Consider the following 17500-nt stretch of genomic DNA (forward strand, 5'->3'; position numbering starts at 1 on the left):
GCATGAAGTAAAGGTACGTAGCGCGCTACACGGGATAATATATGCAGGCCTTATAACACAAAGACAGCAACAAAAAATCCAATGCATTGGTGGTTAATATTTATTGTTATTGAACCCATTAGTGCAGTGGTTCTCAACCTTTTTTCAGTGATGTACCCCCGGTGAACATGTTTTTAATTCAAGTACCCCCTAATCACAGCAAAGCATTTTTGGTTGAAAAAAAGAGATAAAGAAGTAAAATACAGCACTATGTCATCAGTTTCTGATTTATTAAATTGTATAACAGTGCAAAATATTGCTCATTTGTAGTGGTCTTTCTTCAACTACTTGGAAAAAAAGATATAAAAATAACTAAAACTTGTTGAAAAATAAAAGAGTGATTAAATTCTAAATAAATATTTTTATACATAGAAGTAATCATCAAGTTAAAGTGCCCTCTTTGGGGATTGTAATAGAGATCCATCTGGATTCATCAACTTACTTCTAAACATTTCTTCACAAAAAAAGAAATCTTTAACATCAATATTTATGGAACATGTCCACAGAAAATCTAGCTGTCAACACTGAATATTGCATTGTTGTTGTTTTTTCACAGTTTATGAACTTACATTCTTATTTTGTTAAAGTATTATTCAGTAAATATATTTATAAAAGATTTTGGAATTGTTGCTATTTTTAGAATATTTTTAAAAAATCTCACGTACCCCTTGGCATACCTTCAAGTACCCCCACTGAACCACTGCATTAGTGGGTATTTTCCATGAGGTTGTGTGCATGATAGCAACCCATTCGTGGGTAGATTTGAAATACAAGGTGGTGTTTACGATTCCTTGTGCAAGCATGTTCGTGCGTGAGGTTTTGGTTTGAACAAATGCAAATGAATAATTGCAGTTTTGATGTTTGGTGTTTTGAGTGACATTACAAGGTTTCCATATATTTGATCTGATTTTGAATTGTGGGTTGTGTATAATCATGGATCCTAGGAAAGGAAAATATGATGCTTTTAAAATGCATGATCATGGGTTAATGAAGTCAAAAGTAGCGCATTCAATTGGTGACATAATTAAAGGTCAAATGGAACCCTCACAGGCTGAACTATCAGAGATGATTGAAAATCAGTCACAACCTGCAGAGATGGAAAAACAGGTGGACACAGATCTAACATCTATGTAAAAAAAGCAAACAGTGAAAATGACACCAAAAGCCCTAATGCACAGAATTGAAAGACTTCAGAAGGAAAGAAGATCCAAATTAAACAAGGCAAGCAACATGCAGAAACATTTCATGGAAAACGGAGAGGACCAAATGGAAGTGAAACCAGCTTTCACCAAATATCTCAATGTTAAAAAGGAAGCTGCAAGTGCACACCCATCCCTCCTACCAATTCTACCTACAGAGGACCAAATCAAACACCACATATGGTACAAAGCCAAATTAATCAGTGTACATGAATTTATTGAGCATGTTAAAATCCGGATAAAAACACCAACCGTGGAAAATATGGAGGATTTGGAAAATGAAATGAATCCAAATGATAGCATTAGTAATGTTATAAGTCACAAATCACATGGGAGTCCCACACACTCTGGTTCTAGTCGATCAAGCACCTCCTCAGCTCGCAGACTGGCAGAGGCTGAAAGGGCTGGCCTTGCTGTCTGCTCTGCAGCTCTAAAAGAAAAACATTCCTTGGAAGAGGAGGAAGAAAAGATCAAAAATAAATTGGAAGAGGAGAGGTAAAGAATCAGAAAGAAAAAATAAATGATGAACCTGGATGCTCAATTGGCAGCTGCTGATGCAAAATTAGCAGTTTTAAAAGCTTCCAGCCTTTATTCTTCCTCACATACAGCATCTGATGGCATGAAATCCTACTTAAAGAGAACCAAGGAACCACCAGTCCCTCTCAACCCTCTGGCTACAGACCATCAACCCCTCACACAACAGCAGTCAAGCCAAGCATCACCACCAACTCCACCACAGTTTTTACACCATCCATCCGAGCAACAACAATTAACAGCATGGCAACTACAATATAGAACACCACCTCCCAATCAACCACCCACATTTTGGCAAGAGCAACAGCCCATGCTTTCACACCCTAAATCTATTCAGGTAAAACCACAACCACCACCTTCAATACCAAACCAGCAGCAGGTCTTTTGGAATGCAGTACAGGACCAAAGCCCTACAACCCACTTGGACTCCCATGTAGAGCAATCAAGGCAAACTAACATTTCCCCTCCAACCAATGGCACCCCTACTGTACTTGATTTGTTGCACAGGCAAAATGAGATTGCAACATTGCAAACATCTCATCTACTCGCACCAAAGCAGATTCCCTATTTTGACGGAGATCCATTACTGTACAGAACCTTTGTGCAATGCATTGAGAATAACGCAAGCAACAAACCCAAGGGGGGGGGAGGGTGTTTGTCCACATCTGAGGTCCTCTCCAAGGTTTCTCATAGTCAGCATTGTCACTGGCGTCCCACTGGATGTGAATTCTCCCTGCCCACTGGGTGTGAGTTTTCCTTGCCCTTTTGTGGGTTCTTCCGAGGATGTTGTAGTCGTAATGGTTTGTACAGTCCGTTGAGACATTTGTGATTTGGGGCTATATAAATAAACATTGATTGATTGATTGAAAGGAGACTGTTTGTACTATCTGGAAATGTACACTAGGGGTCAACCCAAAGAACTGGTGCGTAGCTGTCAACACATGCCCCCAGAAAGAGGCTATGAGATGGCAAAGTATTTGTTGGAAAAACACTTCGGTGACCAATAGCAGATAACAGCAGCTTACATGAAAAAAGTGTTCAACTGGCCTGTGGTGAAGTCCGAAGATGTACGAGCTCTGCAAGCCTACTCAATGTGCCTTCGAGAATGTTGCACTGCAATGGAAAATGTGCAGTACATGCAGGAACTTAATATGCCAGCTAACATGAAAACGCTGATCTTCAAGCTGCCGTACAAGTTGCGAGAAAGCTGGAGAGTCTCTGCATGCAACATATTGGAAAACCACCATCGCAGACCTCAGTTCTCAGACATTGTTGCATTCATTGAGCGACAAGTGAAAATTGTCTCAAACCCAGTCTTTGGAGACATCCAGAATGCACCACAAAGTACAGGAAGCAACCCTGTAAAAGGAATAAAATCACAAGGTAAACCCAAATTCCAAGGTAGCGGTTTTGCCACGACCATTAATATCGAAACCCCTGATGCGGAAGACCAAACCAGATTTAAATCTGTTCCAAAGCAAAGTGCACCTGCTTGTACCACAAACGCCTGTATTTGCTGCTCTAAAAATCATGCTCTTGACCAGTGTCCTCAGTTGGAGGAGAAGACTCACAGGGAGAAGATAACTTTCACAAGACAGAAAGGAATCTGTTTTGGGTGTTTCTGAGCAGGCATTGTGACAAGCGCTTGACCTGCAACATATGCAAGCTAAACCATCCAAGTCTGCTTCATATTGGTCAGAAGGAAAGAGCAAGCAACATCATTCCAACCCAAAATAAGGCAAAGGAACTATCTGTGAGTAATGCACAAATATCTCTGCAAACACGTGGACAAACGGGGGCTGGAAATGGAATTCTGTCAATTTTACCTGTACAGATAAAGTCCAGCAAGGGACACACAGTCATAGAAACCTATGCATTCTTGGATCCGGGCAGCACGGATACATTTTGTTCTGAAAGCTTGACGACAAAACTAATATCAATCTCCTAACCATGGCCCCAAAACATCAGTTTCCAGTTACATGCTGATAGACTTAAAGATTTCAAGCCTCACTGGGCAACAGTTCCAAGACCTTCCCAAGGTCTACACCCAAAAAAGGATGCCCGTAACGACAAGCAACCTCATCAATCAAGAGGAGTCGGCTAAATGGCCATACTTGGATGGCGTCACTCTTCCTCGTATTGAAGCCGATGTAGAGCTATTTTGATTTGGAACCAATGCCTCTAAACTGCTTGAACCCTGGGAAGTGATCAACAGTCATGGAAATGGATTGTATGCCGTTAAGACCCTATTGGGGTGGGTCATTAATGGCCTTCCTTATTACAGTAAGAAGAGGAGTAAGATTGGCTGCTCCACTAGTACTGTTCACAGGATCTCCAGAACAAAGCTGGAAGAGCTGCCGCACAATCAATACAACCATGATTTGAACGACTGGTCATCAGAAAACACAGAAGACATTTCTGGAGATGACTTGAAGTTCATGAAGGTCATGGCAGATACGTGCAAGCTTCACTATGGAATTGCCCTTTAAAAGGAAGGATGATATATCGCTTCCCAACAATCAGGGCGTTGCTAGGCAACACATACTTGGTCGGAAAAGGAGGTTTGGGGGAAAAAGGAAAGATTTCAAACATCTGATGTCACACAATGGCGATACATAAAAAACACTCAAAATCCTGCAGACAAAGCCTCAACAGGACTTAAATTGGATGAATTACTGACTCCCAAAAGATGAACAGAAGGCCCTGAGTTTGGGAAGAAACAGAGGAAGAGTGGCCAGCTGACATCTTGGAGTATGGGATTGCAGCGGAGGACCCCGGGGTAAAAAAGGACCTCAGCACCAATGCAGCGATTGATACGTTAAAGCAGGGGTCGGGAACCTTTTTGGCTGAGAGAGCCATTAAAGCCAAATATTTTAAAAAGTATTTCCGTGAGAGCATATCATATTTTTTTAACACTGAATACAACTAAATACGTACATTTATAAGTAAGACCAACATTTTTAGAGTATATTAAGTCTCGTATCTTTTAATAACATTGTTATTTTTAAGCAAACCAATAATTAATAAAAATACTTGTTGAACAGGTGCGGTAGAAAACGGATGGATGGATTAAAATGCATGAGAATGTTTTATATTTTGAACGTTATTTTTAACACTGTGATTACCAGCGGAATTATTCATTACTTATCGTGTTAAGTAATGTCAGCTAAGATTTATCTGAGAGCCAGATGCAGTCATCAAAAGAGCCACATCTGGCTCTAGAGCCTTAGGTTCCCTACCCCTGGGCTAAAGGCTACTTTCCAACTGATCATTTACTTCTCTGATTGGAAACGGCTGAAGAAGTCAGTTGCCTGGATCCTGAAAATATGGACTCAACTGGAGATGAGTGAAAAGTAGTAAGGACTCAAACTGGAGATGAGTGAAAAGTAGTAAGGACTCAAACTGGAGATGAGTGAAAGGTAGTAAGGACTCAAACTGGAGATGAGTGAAAAGTAGCAAGGACTCAAACTGGAGATGAGTGAAAAGTAGCAAGGACTCAAACTGGAGATGAGTGAAAAGTAGTAAGGACTCAAACTGGAGATGAGTGAAAAGTAGTAAGGACTCAAACTGGAGATGAGTGAAAAGTAGTAAGGACTCAAACTGGAGATGAGTGAAAAGTAGTAAGGAGTCAAACTGGAGATGAGTGAAAAGTAGTAAGGACTCAAACTGGAGATGAGTGAAAAGTAGTAAGGACTCAAACTGGAGATGAGTGAAAAGTAGTAAGGACTCAAACTGGAGATGAGTGAATAGTAGTAAGGACTCAAACTGGAGATGAGTGAAAAGTAGTAAGGACTCAAACTGGAGATGAGTGAAAAGTAGTAAGGACTCAAACTGGAGATGAGTGAAAAGTAGTAAGGACTCAAACTGGAGATGAGTGAATAGTAGTAAGGACTCAAACTGGAGATGAGTGAAAAGTAGTAAGGACTCAAACTGGAGATGAGTGAAAAGTAGTAAGGACTCAAACTGGAGATGAGTGAATAGTAGTAAGGACTCAAACTGGAGATGAGTGAAAAGTAGCAAGGACTCAAACTGGAGTCAAAGCAACAATCAAACAATCGGAAAATTCCTGTCGTATCAATTCCTAGATATGGTCGTAACTATACTAAATGCACTGGGCATAATAAACACAACATTATTAATATTGCTACTACGGATAATTTGATCAAAAACTCCCTAAAACAGCCCACTACCTATAATATAGGTTTTTTAAACATAAGATCATTGTCTCCTAAAACGTTGTTAGTTAATGATATTATCAGAGACAACAATCTTAACGTCATCGGTCTCAGCGAAACCTGGCTTAAACCAAACGACTTTTTTGCGCTAAATGAGGCATGTCCTCCTAACTTTACACATGCGCATATTGCCCGTCCGCTCAAAAGGGGTGGGGGGGTTGCACTAATATACAACGAAAACTTTAACCTTAGTCCTAACATAAATAATAAATATAAATCGTTTGAGGTGCTTACTATGAGGTCTGTCACACCACTGCCTCTACACCTGGCTGTTATCTACCGCCCCCCAGGGCCCTATTCGGACTTTATTAATGAATTCTCAGAGTTCGTTGCTGATCTGGTGACACACGCCGATAATATAATCATAATGGGGGACTTTAATATCCATGTGAATACCCCATCGGACCCACCGTGCGTAGCGCTCCAGACTGTAATTGATAGCTGTGGTCTCACACAAATAATAAATGAACCCACGCATCGCAACGGTAATACGATAGACCTAGTGCTTGTCAGGGGTATCACCGTCTCCAAAGTTACGATACTCCCGTATACTAAAGTATTGTCTGATCATTACCTTATAAAATTCGAGGTTCAGACGCATGTTCGTCAAACTAATAATAATAATAACTGCTATAGCAGCCGCAACATTAATACAGCCACAACGACAACTCTTGCTGACCTACTGCCCTCGGTAATGGCACCATTCCCAAAGTATGTGGGCTCTATTGATAACCTCACTAACAACTTTAACGACGCCCTGCGCGAAACCATTGATAACATAGCACCGCTAAAGTTAAAAAAGGCTCCAAAAAAGCGCACCCCGTGGTTTACAGAAGACACTAGAGCTCAGAAATTATTATGTAGAAAGCTGGAACGCAAATGGCGCACGACTAAACTTGAGGTGCACCATCAAGCATGGAGTGATGGTTTAATAACTTATAAACGCATGCTTACCTTAGCTAAAGCTAAATATTACTCAAATCTCATCCACCGTAATAAAAACGATCCTAAATTTTTGTTTAGTACGGTAGCATCGCTAACCCAACAAGGGACTCCTTCCAGTAGCTCAACCCACTCAGCTGATGACTTTATGCAATTCTTTAGTAAGAAAATTGAAGTCATTAGAAAGGAGATTAAAGACAATGCGTCCCAGCTACAACGGGGTTCTATTAACACTGACACGATTGTATATACGGCGGATACTGCCCTCCAAAATAGTTTCTCTCGTTTTGAGGAAATAACATTAGAGGAATTGTTACAACGTGTAAATGGAATAAAACAGACAACATGTTTACTTGACCCTCTTCCTGGGAAACTGATCAAGGAGCTCTTTGTATTATTAGGTCCATCAGTGCTAAATATTATAAACTTATCACTCTCCTCGGGCACTGTTCCCCTAGCATTCAAAAAAGCGGTTATTCATCCTCTTCTTAAAAGACCTAACCTCGATCCTGACCTCATGGTAAACTACCGACCGGTGTCTCACCTTCCCTTTATTTCAAAAATCCTTGAAAAAATTGTTGCGGAGCAGTTAAATGAACACTTAGCGTCTAACAATCTATGTGAAACCTTTCAATCCGGTTTCAGGGCAAATCACTCCACGGAGACAGCCCTCGCAAAAATGACTAATGATCTATTGCTAACGATGGATTCTGATGCGTCATCTATGTTGCTGCTCCTTGATCTTAGCGCTGCTTTCGATACCGTCGATCATAATATTTTATTAGAACGTATCAAAACACGAATTGGTATGTCAGACTTAGCCCTGTCTTGGTTTAACTCTTATCTTACTGATAGGATGCAGTGTGTCTCCCATAACAATGTGACCTCGGACTACGTTAAGGTAACGTGTGGAGTTCCCCAGGGTTCGGTCCTTGGCCCTGCACTCTTCAGCATCTACATGCTGCCGCTAGGTGACATCATACGCAAATACGGTATTAGCTTTCACTGTTATGCTGATGACACCCAACTCTACATGCCCCTAAAGCTGACCAACACGCCGGATTGTAGTCAGCTGGAGGCGTGTCTTAATGAAATTAAACAATGGATGTCCGCTAACTTTTTGCAACTCAACGCCAAAAAAACGGAAATGCTGATTATCGGTCCTGCTAAACACCGAACTCTATTTAATAATACAACTCTAACATTTGACAACCAAACAATTAAACAAGGCGACACGGTAAAGAATCTGGGTGTTATCTTCGACCCAACTCTCTCCTTTGAGGCACACATTAAAAGCGTTACTAAAACGGCCTTCTTTCATCTCCGTAATATCGCTAAAATTCGCTCCATTCTGTCCACTAAAGACGCTGAGATCATTATCCATGCGTTTGTTACGTCTCGCCTCGACTACTGTAACGTATTATTTTCGGGTCTCCCCATGTCTAGCATTAAAAGATTACAGTTGGTACAAAATGCGGCTGCTAGACTTTTGACAAGAACAAGAAAGTTTGATCACATTACGCCTGTACTGTATATACCTTTATATACATATATACATACATATATACCTATACTGTATATACCTTTATATACATATATACATACATATATACCTATACTGGCTCACCTGCACTGGCTTCCTGTGCACTTAAGATGTGACTTTAAGGTTTTACTACTTACGTATAAAATACTACACGGTCTAGCTCCATCCTATCTTGCCGATTGTATTGTACCATATGTCCCGGCAAGAAATCTGCGTTCAAAGGACTCCGGCTTATTAGTGATTCCCAAAGCCCAAAAAAAGTCTGCGGGCTATAGAGCATTTTCCGTTCGGGCTCCAGTACTCTGGAATACCCTACCGGTAACAGTTCGCGATGCCACCTCAGTAGAAGCATTTAAGTCTCACCTTAAAACTCATTTGTATACTCTAGCCTTTAAATAGACTCCCTTTTTAGACCAGTTGATCTGCCGTTTCTTTTCTTTTTCTTCTATGTCCCACTCTCCCGTGTGGAGGGGGTCCGGTCCGATCCGGTGGCCATGTACTGCTCGCCTGTGTATCGGCTGGGGACATCTCTGCGCTGCTGGTCCGCCTACGCTTGGGATGGTTTCCTGCTGGCTCCGCTGTGAACGGGACTCTCGCTGCTGTGTCTTGGATCCTCTTTGGACTGGACTCTCGCGACTGTGTTGTATCCATTGTGGATTGAACTTTCACAGTATCATGTTAGACCCGCTCGACATCCATTGCTTTCCTCCTCTCTAAGGTTCTCATAGTCATCATTGTCACCGACGTCCCACTGGGTCATTATTGTCACCGACGTCCCACTGGGTCATTATTGTCACCAATGTCCCACTGGGTGTGAGTTTTCCTACCGAGGATGTCGTGGTGGTTTGTACAGCCCTTTGAGACACTAGTGATTTAGGGCTATATAAGTAAACATTGATTGATTGATTGAAACTGGAGATGAGTGAAAAGTAGTGAGGAGTCAAACTGGAGATGAGTGAAAAGTAGTAAGGACTCAAACTGGAGATGAGTGAAAAGTAGTAAGGACTCAAACTGGAGATGAGTGAAAAGTAGTAAGGACTCAAACTGGAGATGAGTGAAAAGTAGTAAGGAGTCAAACTGGAGATGAGTGAAAAGTAGTAAGGACTCAAACTGGAGATGAGTGAATAGTAGTAAGGACTCAAACTGGAGATGAGTGAAAAGTAGTAAGGACTCAAACTGGAGATGAGTGAATAGTAGTAAGGACTCAAACTGGAGATGAGTGAAAAGTAGCAAGGACTCAAACTGGAGATGAGTGAAAAGTAGTAAGGACTCAAACTGGAGATGAGTGAATAGTAGTAAGGACTCAAACTGGAGATGAGTGAAAAGTAGCAAGGACTCAAACTGGAGATGAGTGAAAAGTAGTAAGGAGTCAAACTGGAGATGAGTGAAAAGTAGTAAGGACTCAAACTGGAGATGAGTGAATAGTAGTAAGGACTCAAACTGGAGATGAGTGAAAAGTAGCAAGGACTCAAACTGGAGATGAGTGAAAAGTAGTAAGGAGTCAAACTGGAGATGAGTGAATAGTAGTAAGGACTCAAACTGGAGATGAGTGAAAAGTAGTAAGGAGTCAAACTGGAGATGAGTGAAAAGTAGTAAGGACTCAAACTGGAGATGAGTGAAAAGTAGTAAGGACTCAAACTGGAGATGAGTGAAAAGTAGTAAGGACTCAAACTGGAGATGAGTGAAAAGTAGTAAGGACTCAAACTGGAGATGAGTGAAAAGTAGTGAGGACTCAAACTGGAGATGAGTGAAAAGTAGTAAGGACTCAAACTGGAGATGAGTGAAAAGTAGTAAGGACTCAAACTGGAGATGAGTGAAAAGTAGTGAGGACTCAAACTGGAGATGAGTGAAAAGTAGTGAGGAGTCAAACTGGAGATGAGTGAATAGTAGTAAGGACTCAAACTGGAGATGAGTGAAAAGTAGTGAGGAGTCAAACTGGAGATGAGTGAAAGGTAGTAAGGACTCAAACTGGAGATGAGTGAAAAGTAGTGAGGAGTCAAACTGGAGATGAGTGAAAAGTAGTAAGGACTCAAACTGGAGATGAGTGAATAGTAGTAAGGACTCAAACTGGAGATGAGTGAATAGTAGTAAGGACTCAAACTGGAGATGAGTGAAAAGTAGTAAGGACTCAAACTGGAGATGAGTGAAAAGTAGTAAGGACTCAAACTGGAGATGAGTGAAAAGAGGAAACTACAAAGTGATGACAATATGGATCAGGAAATGGTGCGCATTAAAGCTGCACTGAAAAACCAAACTCAAAGATCATTTTTTGTTTATATTTGTGGCTCGATGGTTATTAATATTTTGATTGTTCATGGCATCCTGCCCTTCTCAATTGGGGGCCGGAGTGTTGGAGCCAAATTTCCTTATTTGTTTATATTTATTTTATTTTATTTAATTGATTGCTGGCCTCAGCCCAGAGGGAATTTCCTTTTTTGGTGGATTGCTCCGCCCACTTCCTGCTAAGTATCAGGGAGGGGACTGTTGATACGGGGTGGTTACCATGGTAACCTCCTTAAATAGGGTTGAGGTGTGAGCCCGTTCAGGGCGATCGGAAGACAAACAGTTTTGGACCGTGACGTGACGTGAGTTGTTGTGACAATGCAGTAAAAATGTGCCATTCAAGCTCAGCATACCTCGTGTATTTGATTTCATTTCATTATTAAACAGCGATGCAGTTTTCAGCCTTAAGGTGAAGCAGCCTCAGCTGCGGTGGTCAATACTCACTGACAAAATGTTGCCCGCTGATGTGCACCGGTCCTGACCCTGACAGGAGACGTAAGGTCACTGGCGGCGTGATCTCAAAGCCACCTAAAGTCATCTGGGGACATGAGAGACACCTGATATTGTCTTCACTCCACTTCAAGTATGACTTCGTTAGTTGTTCACTCACCGAGGGAAGGACGGATGGCTTCAGCACAACCAGCGGCACTTTGCTGCTCTTTCCATCATAAGTCAGGGCCTCCACTTCCACCATGTGGAACTTGTCCTCGGCCTCGGCTCCCAAGCACGCCTACAAGAAGTCAGCCTTTATCTGCCATGCTACCAACATAGTTGCAGGTCATCATGGCTGCCTTAAAGGAACACTGCACTTTTTGGGGAATCTTGCCAATCATTTACAAAGTCCATTTCAATTGGACTTTGTAGACATTCAGAAGTTAAGATCCTTCCAAACATGTCCTCAAGTGACATGCCCACAACAAAAAGATGGCCGACTCGCGCCAAATGGAAAACTATTCAAGTCAAACGTTGTCGCTTTCAAGCACAAACTGAGATCGTCACGCTACATTTGTCCTCACTTAGCACTTCCCCTTCAGACATTAGGCCTTGAAATGGCCGCCTTACCGCTTTAAGAGACAGCTGCTGCTCCGTCTCGTCCTCGTCCACCTCAACTTTGTACTCTCGTTTGTCCCCTCGGAGGGTGCAACCTGGGGGACACAAGCGGTCAGCGGCCGTGGAGGAATATGGACATAGTTTGTGCTACAAGACATGGCAGAATATGGACATAGTTGGTGCTACAAGACATGGCGGAACATGGACATAGTTGGTGCTACAAGACATGGCGGAACATGGACATAGTTGGTGCTACAAGACATGGCAGAACATGGACATAGTTGGTGCTACAAGACATGGCAGAACATGGACATAGTTTGTGCTACAAGACATGGCGGAACATGGACATAGTTGGTGCTACAAGACATGGCAGAACATGGACATAGTTGGTGCTACAAGACATGGAGGAATATGGACATAGTTGGTGCTACAAGACATGGCGGAACATGGACATAGTTGGTGCTACAAGACATGGCAGAACATGGACATAGTTGGTGCTACAAGACATGGCAGAACATGGACATAGTTGGTGCTACAAGACATGGCAGAACATGGACATAGTTGGTGATACAAGACATGGCAGAACATGGACATAGTTGGTGCTACAAGACATGGCAGAACATGGACATAGTTGGTGCTACAAGACATGGCGGAACATGGACATAGTTGGTGCTACAAGACATGGCAGAACATGGACATAGTTGGTGCTACAAGACATGGCAGAACATGGACATAGTTGGTGCTACAAGACATGGAGGAATATGGACATAGTTGGTGCTACAAGACATGGCAGAACATGGACATAGTTGGTGCTACAAGACATGGCGGAACATGGACATAGTTGGTGCTACAAGACATGGCGGAACATGGACATAGTTGGTGCTACAAGACATGGCGGAACATGGACATAGTTGGTGCTACAAGACATGGAGGAACATGGACATAGTTGGTGCTACAAGACATGGAGGAATATGGACATAGTTGGTGCTACAAGACATGGTAGAACATGGACATAGTTGGTGCTACAAGACATGGCAGAACATGGACATAGTTGGTGCTACAAGACATGGCAGAACATGGACATAGTTGGTGCTACAAGACATGGAGGAATATGGACATAGTTGGTGCTACAAGACATGGAGGAATATGGACATAGTTGGTGCTACAAGACATGGTAGAACATGGACATAGTTGGTGCTACAAGACATGGCAGAACATGGACATAGTTGGTGCTACAAGACATGGCAGAACATGGACATAGTTGGTGCTACAAGACATGGAGGAATATGGACATAGTTGGTGCTACAAGACATGGCAGAACATGGACATAGTTGGTGCTACAAGACATGGAGGAATATGGACATAGTTGGTGCTACAAGACATGGAGGAATATGGACATAGTTGGTGCTACAAGACATGGAGGAATATGGACATAGTTGGTGCTACAAGACATGGCAGAACATGGACATAGTTGGTGCTACAAGACATGGCGGAACATGGACATAGTTGGTGCTACAAGACATGGCAGAACATGGACATAGTTGGTGCTACAAGACATGGCGGAACATGGACATAGTTGGTGCTACAAGACATGGAGGAACATGGACATAGTTGGTGCTACAAGACATGGAGGAATATGGACATAGTTGGTGCTACAAGACATGGTAGAACATGGACATAGTTGGTGCTACAAGACATGGCAGAACATGGACATAGTTGGTGCTACAAGACATGGCAGAACATGGACATAGTTGGTGCTACAAGACATGGAGGAATATGGACATAGTTGGTGCTACAAGACATGGAGGAATATGGACATAGTTGGTGCTACAAGACATGGTAGAACATGGACATAGTTGGTGCTACAAGACATGGCAGAACATGGACATAGTTGGTGCTACAAGACATGGCAGAACATGGACATAGTTGGTGCTACAAGACATGGAGGAATATGGACATAGTTGGTGCTACAAGACATGGCAGAACATGGACATAGTTGGTGCTACAAGACATGGAGGAATATGGACATAGTTGGTGCTACAAGACATGGAGGAATATGGACATAGTTGGTGCTACAAGACATGGAGGAATATGGACATAGTTGGTGCTACAAGACATGGCAGAACATGGACATAGTTGGTGCTACAAGACATGGCGGAACATGGACATAGTTGGTGCTACAAGACATGGCAGAACATGGACATAGTTGGTGCTACAAGACATGGCGGAACATGGACATAGTTGGTGCTACAAGACATGGAGGAACATGGACATAGTTGGTGCTACAAGACATGGAGGAATATGGACATAGTTGGTGCTACAAGACATGGTAGAACATGGACATAGTTGGTGCTACAAGACATGGCAGAACATGGACATAGTTGGTGCTACAAGACATGGCAGAACATGGACATAGTTGGTGCTACAAGACATGGAGGAATATGGACATAGTTGGTGCTACAAGACATGGAGGAATATGGACATAGTTGGTGCTACAAGACATGGTAGAACATGGACATAGTTGGTGCTACAAGACATGGCAGAACATGGACATAGTTGGTGCTACAAGACATGGCAGAACATGGACATAGTTGGTGCTACAAGACATGGAGGAATATGGACATAGTTGGTGCTACAAGACATGGCAGAACATGGACATAGTTGGTGCTACAAGACATGGAGGAATATGGACATAGTTGGTGCTACAAGACATGGAGGAATATGGACATAGTTGGTGCTACAAGACATGGCAGAACATGGACATAGTTGGTGCTACAAGACATGGAGGAATATGGACATAGTTGGTGCTACAAGACATGGCGGAACATGGACATAGTTGGTGCTACAAGACATGGCGGAACATGGACATAGTTGGTGCTACAAGACATGGAGGAATATGGACATAGTTGGTGCTACAAGACATGGAGGAATATGGACATAGTTGGTGCTACAAGACATGGCGGAACATGGACATAGTTGGTGCTACAAGACATGGCAGAACATGGACATAGTTGGTGCTACAAGACATGGCAGAACATGGACATAGTTGGTGCTACAAGACATGGCGGAACATGGACATAGTTGGTGCTACAAGACATGGCAGAACATGGACATAGTTGGTGCTACAAGACATGGCAGAACATGGACATAGTTGGTGCTACAAGACATGGAGGAATATGGACATAGTTGGTGCTACAAGACATGGCAGAACATGGACATAGTTGGTGCTACAAGACATGGCGGAACATGGACATAGTTGGTGCTACAAGACATGGCGGAACATGGACATAGTTGGTGCTACAAGACATGGCGGAACATGGACATAGTTGGTGCTACAAGACATGGAGGAACATGGACATAGTTGGTGCTACAAGACATGGAGGAATATGGACATAGTTGGTGCTACAAGACATGGTAGAACATGGACATAGTTGGTGCTACAAGACATGGCAGAACATGGACATAGTTGGTGCTACAAGACATGGCAGAACATGGACATAGTTGGTGCTACAAGACATGGAGGAATATGGACATAGTTGGTGCTACAAGACATGGAGGAATATGGACATAGTTGGTGCTACAAGACATGGAGGAATATGGACATAGTTGGTGCTACAAGACATGGCAGAACATGGACATAGTTGGTGCTACAAGACATGGCGGAACATGGACATAGTTGGTGCTACAAGACATGGAGGAATATGGACATAGTTGGTGCTACAAGACATGGCAGAACATGGACATAGTTGGTGCTACAAGACATGGAGGAATATGGACATAGTTGGTGCTACAAGACATGGAGGAATATGGACATAGTTGGTGCTACAAGACATGGAGGAATATGGACATAGTTGGTGCTACAAGACATGGCAGAACATGGACATAGTTGGTGCTACAAGACATGGCGGAACATGGACATAGTTGGTGCTACAAGACATGGCAGAACATGGACATAGTTGGTGCTACAAGACATGGCGGAACATGGACATAGTTGGTGCTACAAGACATGGAGGAACATGGACATAGTTGGTGCTACAAGACATGGAGGAATATGGACATAGTTGGTGCTACAAGACATGGAGGAATATGGACATAGTTGGTGCTACAAGACATGGAGGAATATGGACATAGTTGGTGCTACAAGACATGGAGGAATATGGACATAGTTGGTGCTACAAGACATGGCAGAACATGGACATAGTTGGTGCTACAAGACATGGCGGAACATGGACATAGTTGGTGCTACAAGACATGGAGGAATATGGACATAGTTGGTGCTACAAGACATGGCAGAACATGGACATAGTTGGTGCTACAAGACATGGAGGAATATGGACATAGTTGGTGCTACAAGACATGGAGGAATATGGACATAGTTGGTGCTACAAGACATGGAGGAATATGGACATAGTTGGTGCTACAAGACATGGCAGGACATGGACATAGTTGGTGCTACAAGACATGGCGGAACATGGACATAGTTGGTGCTACAAGACATGGCAGAACATGGACATAGTTGGTGCTACAAGACATGGCGGAACATGGACATAGTTGGTGCTACAAGACATGGAGGAACATGGACATAGTTGGTGCTACAAGACATGGAGGAATATGGACATAGTTGGTGCTACAAGACATGGTAGAACATGGACATAGTTGGTGCTACAAGACATGGCAGAACATGGACATAGTTGGTGCTACAAGACATGGCAGAACATGGACATAGTTGGTGCTACAAGACATGGAGGAATATGGACATAGTTGGTGCTACAAGACATGGAGGAATATGGACATAGTTGGTGCTACAAGACATGGTAGAACATGGACATAGTTGGTGCTACAAGACATGGCAGAACATGGACATAGTTGGTGCTACAAGACATGGCAGAACATGGACATAGTTGGTGCTACAAGACATGGAGGAATATGGACATAGTTGGTGCTACAAGACATGGCAGAACATGGACATAGTTGGTGCTACAAGACATGGAGGAATATGGACATAGTTGGTGCTACAAGACATGGAGGAATATGGACATAGTTGGTGCTACAAGACATGGCAGAACATGGACATAGTTGGTGCTACAAGACATGGAGGAATATGGACATAGTTGGTGCTACAAGACATGGCGGAACATGGACATAGTTGGTGCTACAAGACATGGAGGAATATGGACATAGTTGGTGCTACAAGACATGGAGGAATATGGACATAGTTGGTGCTACAAGACATGGCGGAACATGGACATAGTTGGTGCTACAAGACATGGAGGAATATGGACATAGTTGGTGCTACAAGACATGGCGGAACATGGACATAGTTGGTGCTACAAGACATGGCAGAACATGGACATAGTTGGTGCTACAAGACATGGCAGAACATGGACATAGTTGGTGCTACAAGACATGGCGGAACATGGACATAGTTGGTGCTACAAGACATGGAGGAATATGGACATAGTTGGTGCTACAAGACATGGAGGAATATGGACATAGTTGGTGCTACAAGACATGGAGGAATATGGACATAGTTGGTGCTACAAGACATGGCAGAACATGGACATAGTTGGTGCTACAAGACATGGCAGAACATGGACATAGTTGGACAATAGAACAATAGTAATATGGACATATTTGGACAATCGGACATAGAGTAATATGGATATAGTTGGACA

The 17500-nt window shown here is 42.7% G+C and overlaps 1 protein-coding gene across 3 annotated transcripts in view; it reads right to left on the reverse strand.

The window, feature by feature from the left end:
- npm1b (nucleophosmin 1b) overlaps positions 1-17500 on the reverse strand; it is a 60964-nt gene that overhangs the window by 42976 nt on the left and 488 nt on the right. For all 3 annotated transcript variants that reach the window (XM_061891942.1, XM_061891943.1, XM_061891940.1), the window contains exons 2-4: positions 11838-11920; positions 11386-11505; positions 11220-11313 (exon numbers count right to left, since the gene is read on the reverse strand). In XM_061891942.1, coding sequence (XP_061747926.1) covers positions 11220-11313; positions 11386-11505; positions 11838-11920 — 297 coding nt within the window. The remainder of the gene's footprint in view (positions 1-11219; positions 11314-11385; positions 11506-11837; positions 11921-17500) is intronic.

The sequence above is a fragment of the Nerophis ophidion genome, linkage group LG29 (genome assembly GCF_033978795.1).
Source record: "Nerophis ophidion isolate RoL-2023_Sa linkage group LG29, RoL_Noph_v1.0, whole genome shotgun sequence".
Taxonomy (NCBI): domain Eukaryota; kingdom Metazoa; phylum Chordata; class Actinopteri; order Syngnathiformes; family Syngnathidae; genus Nerophis; species Nerophis ophidion.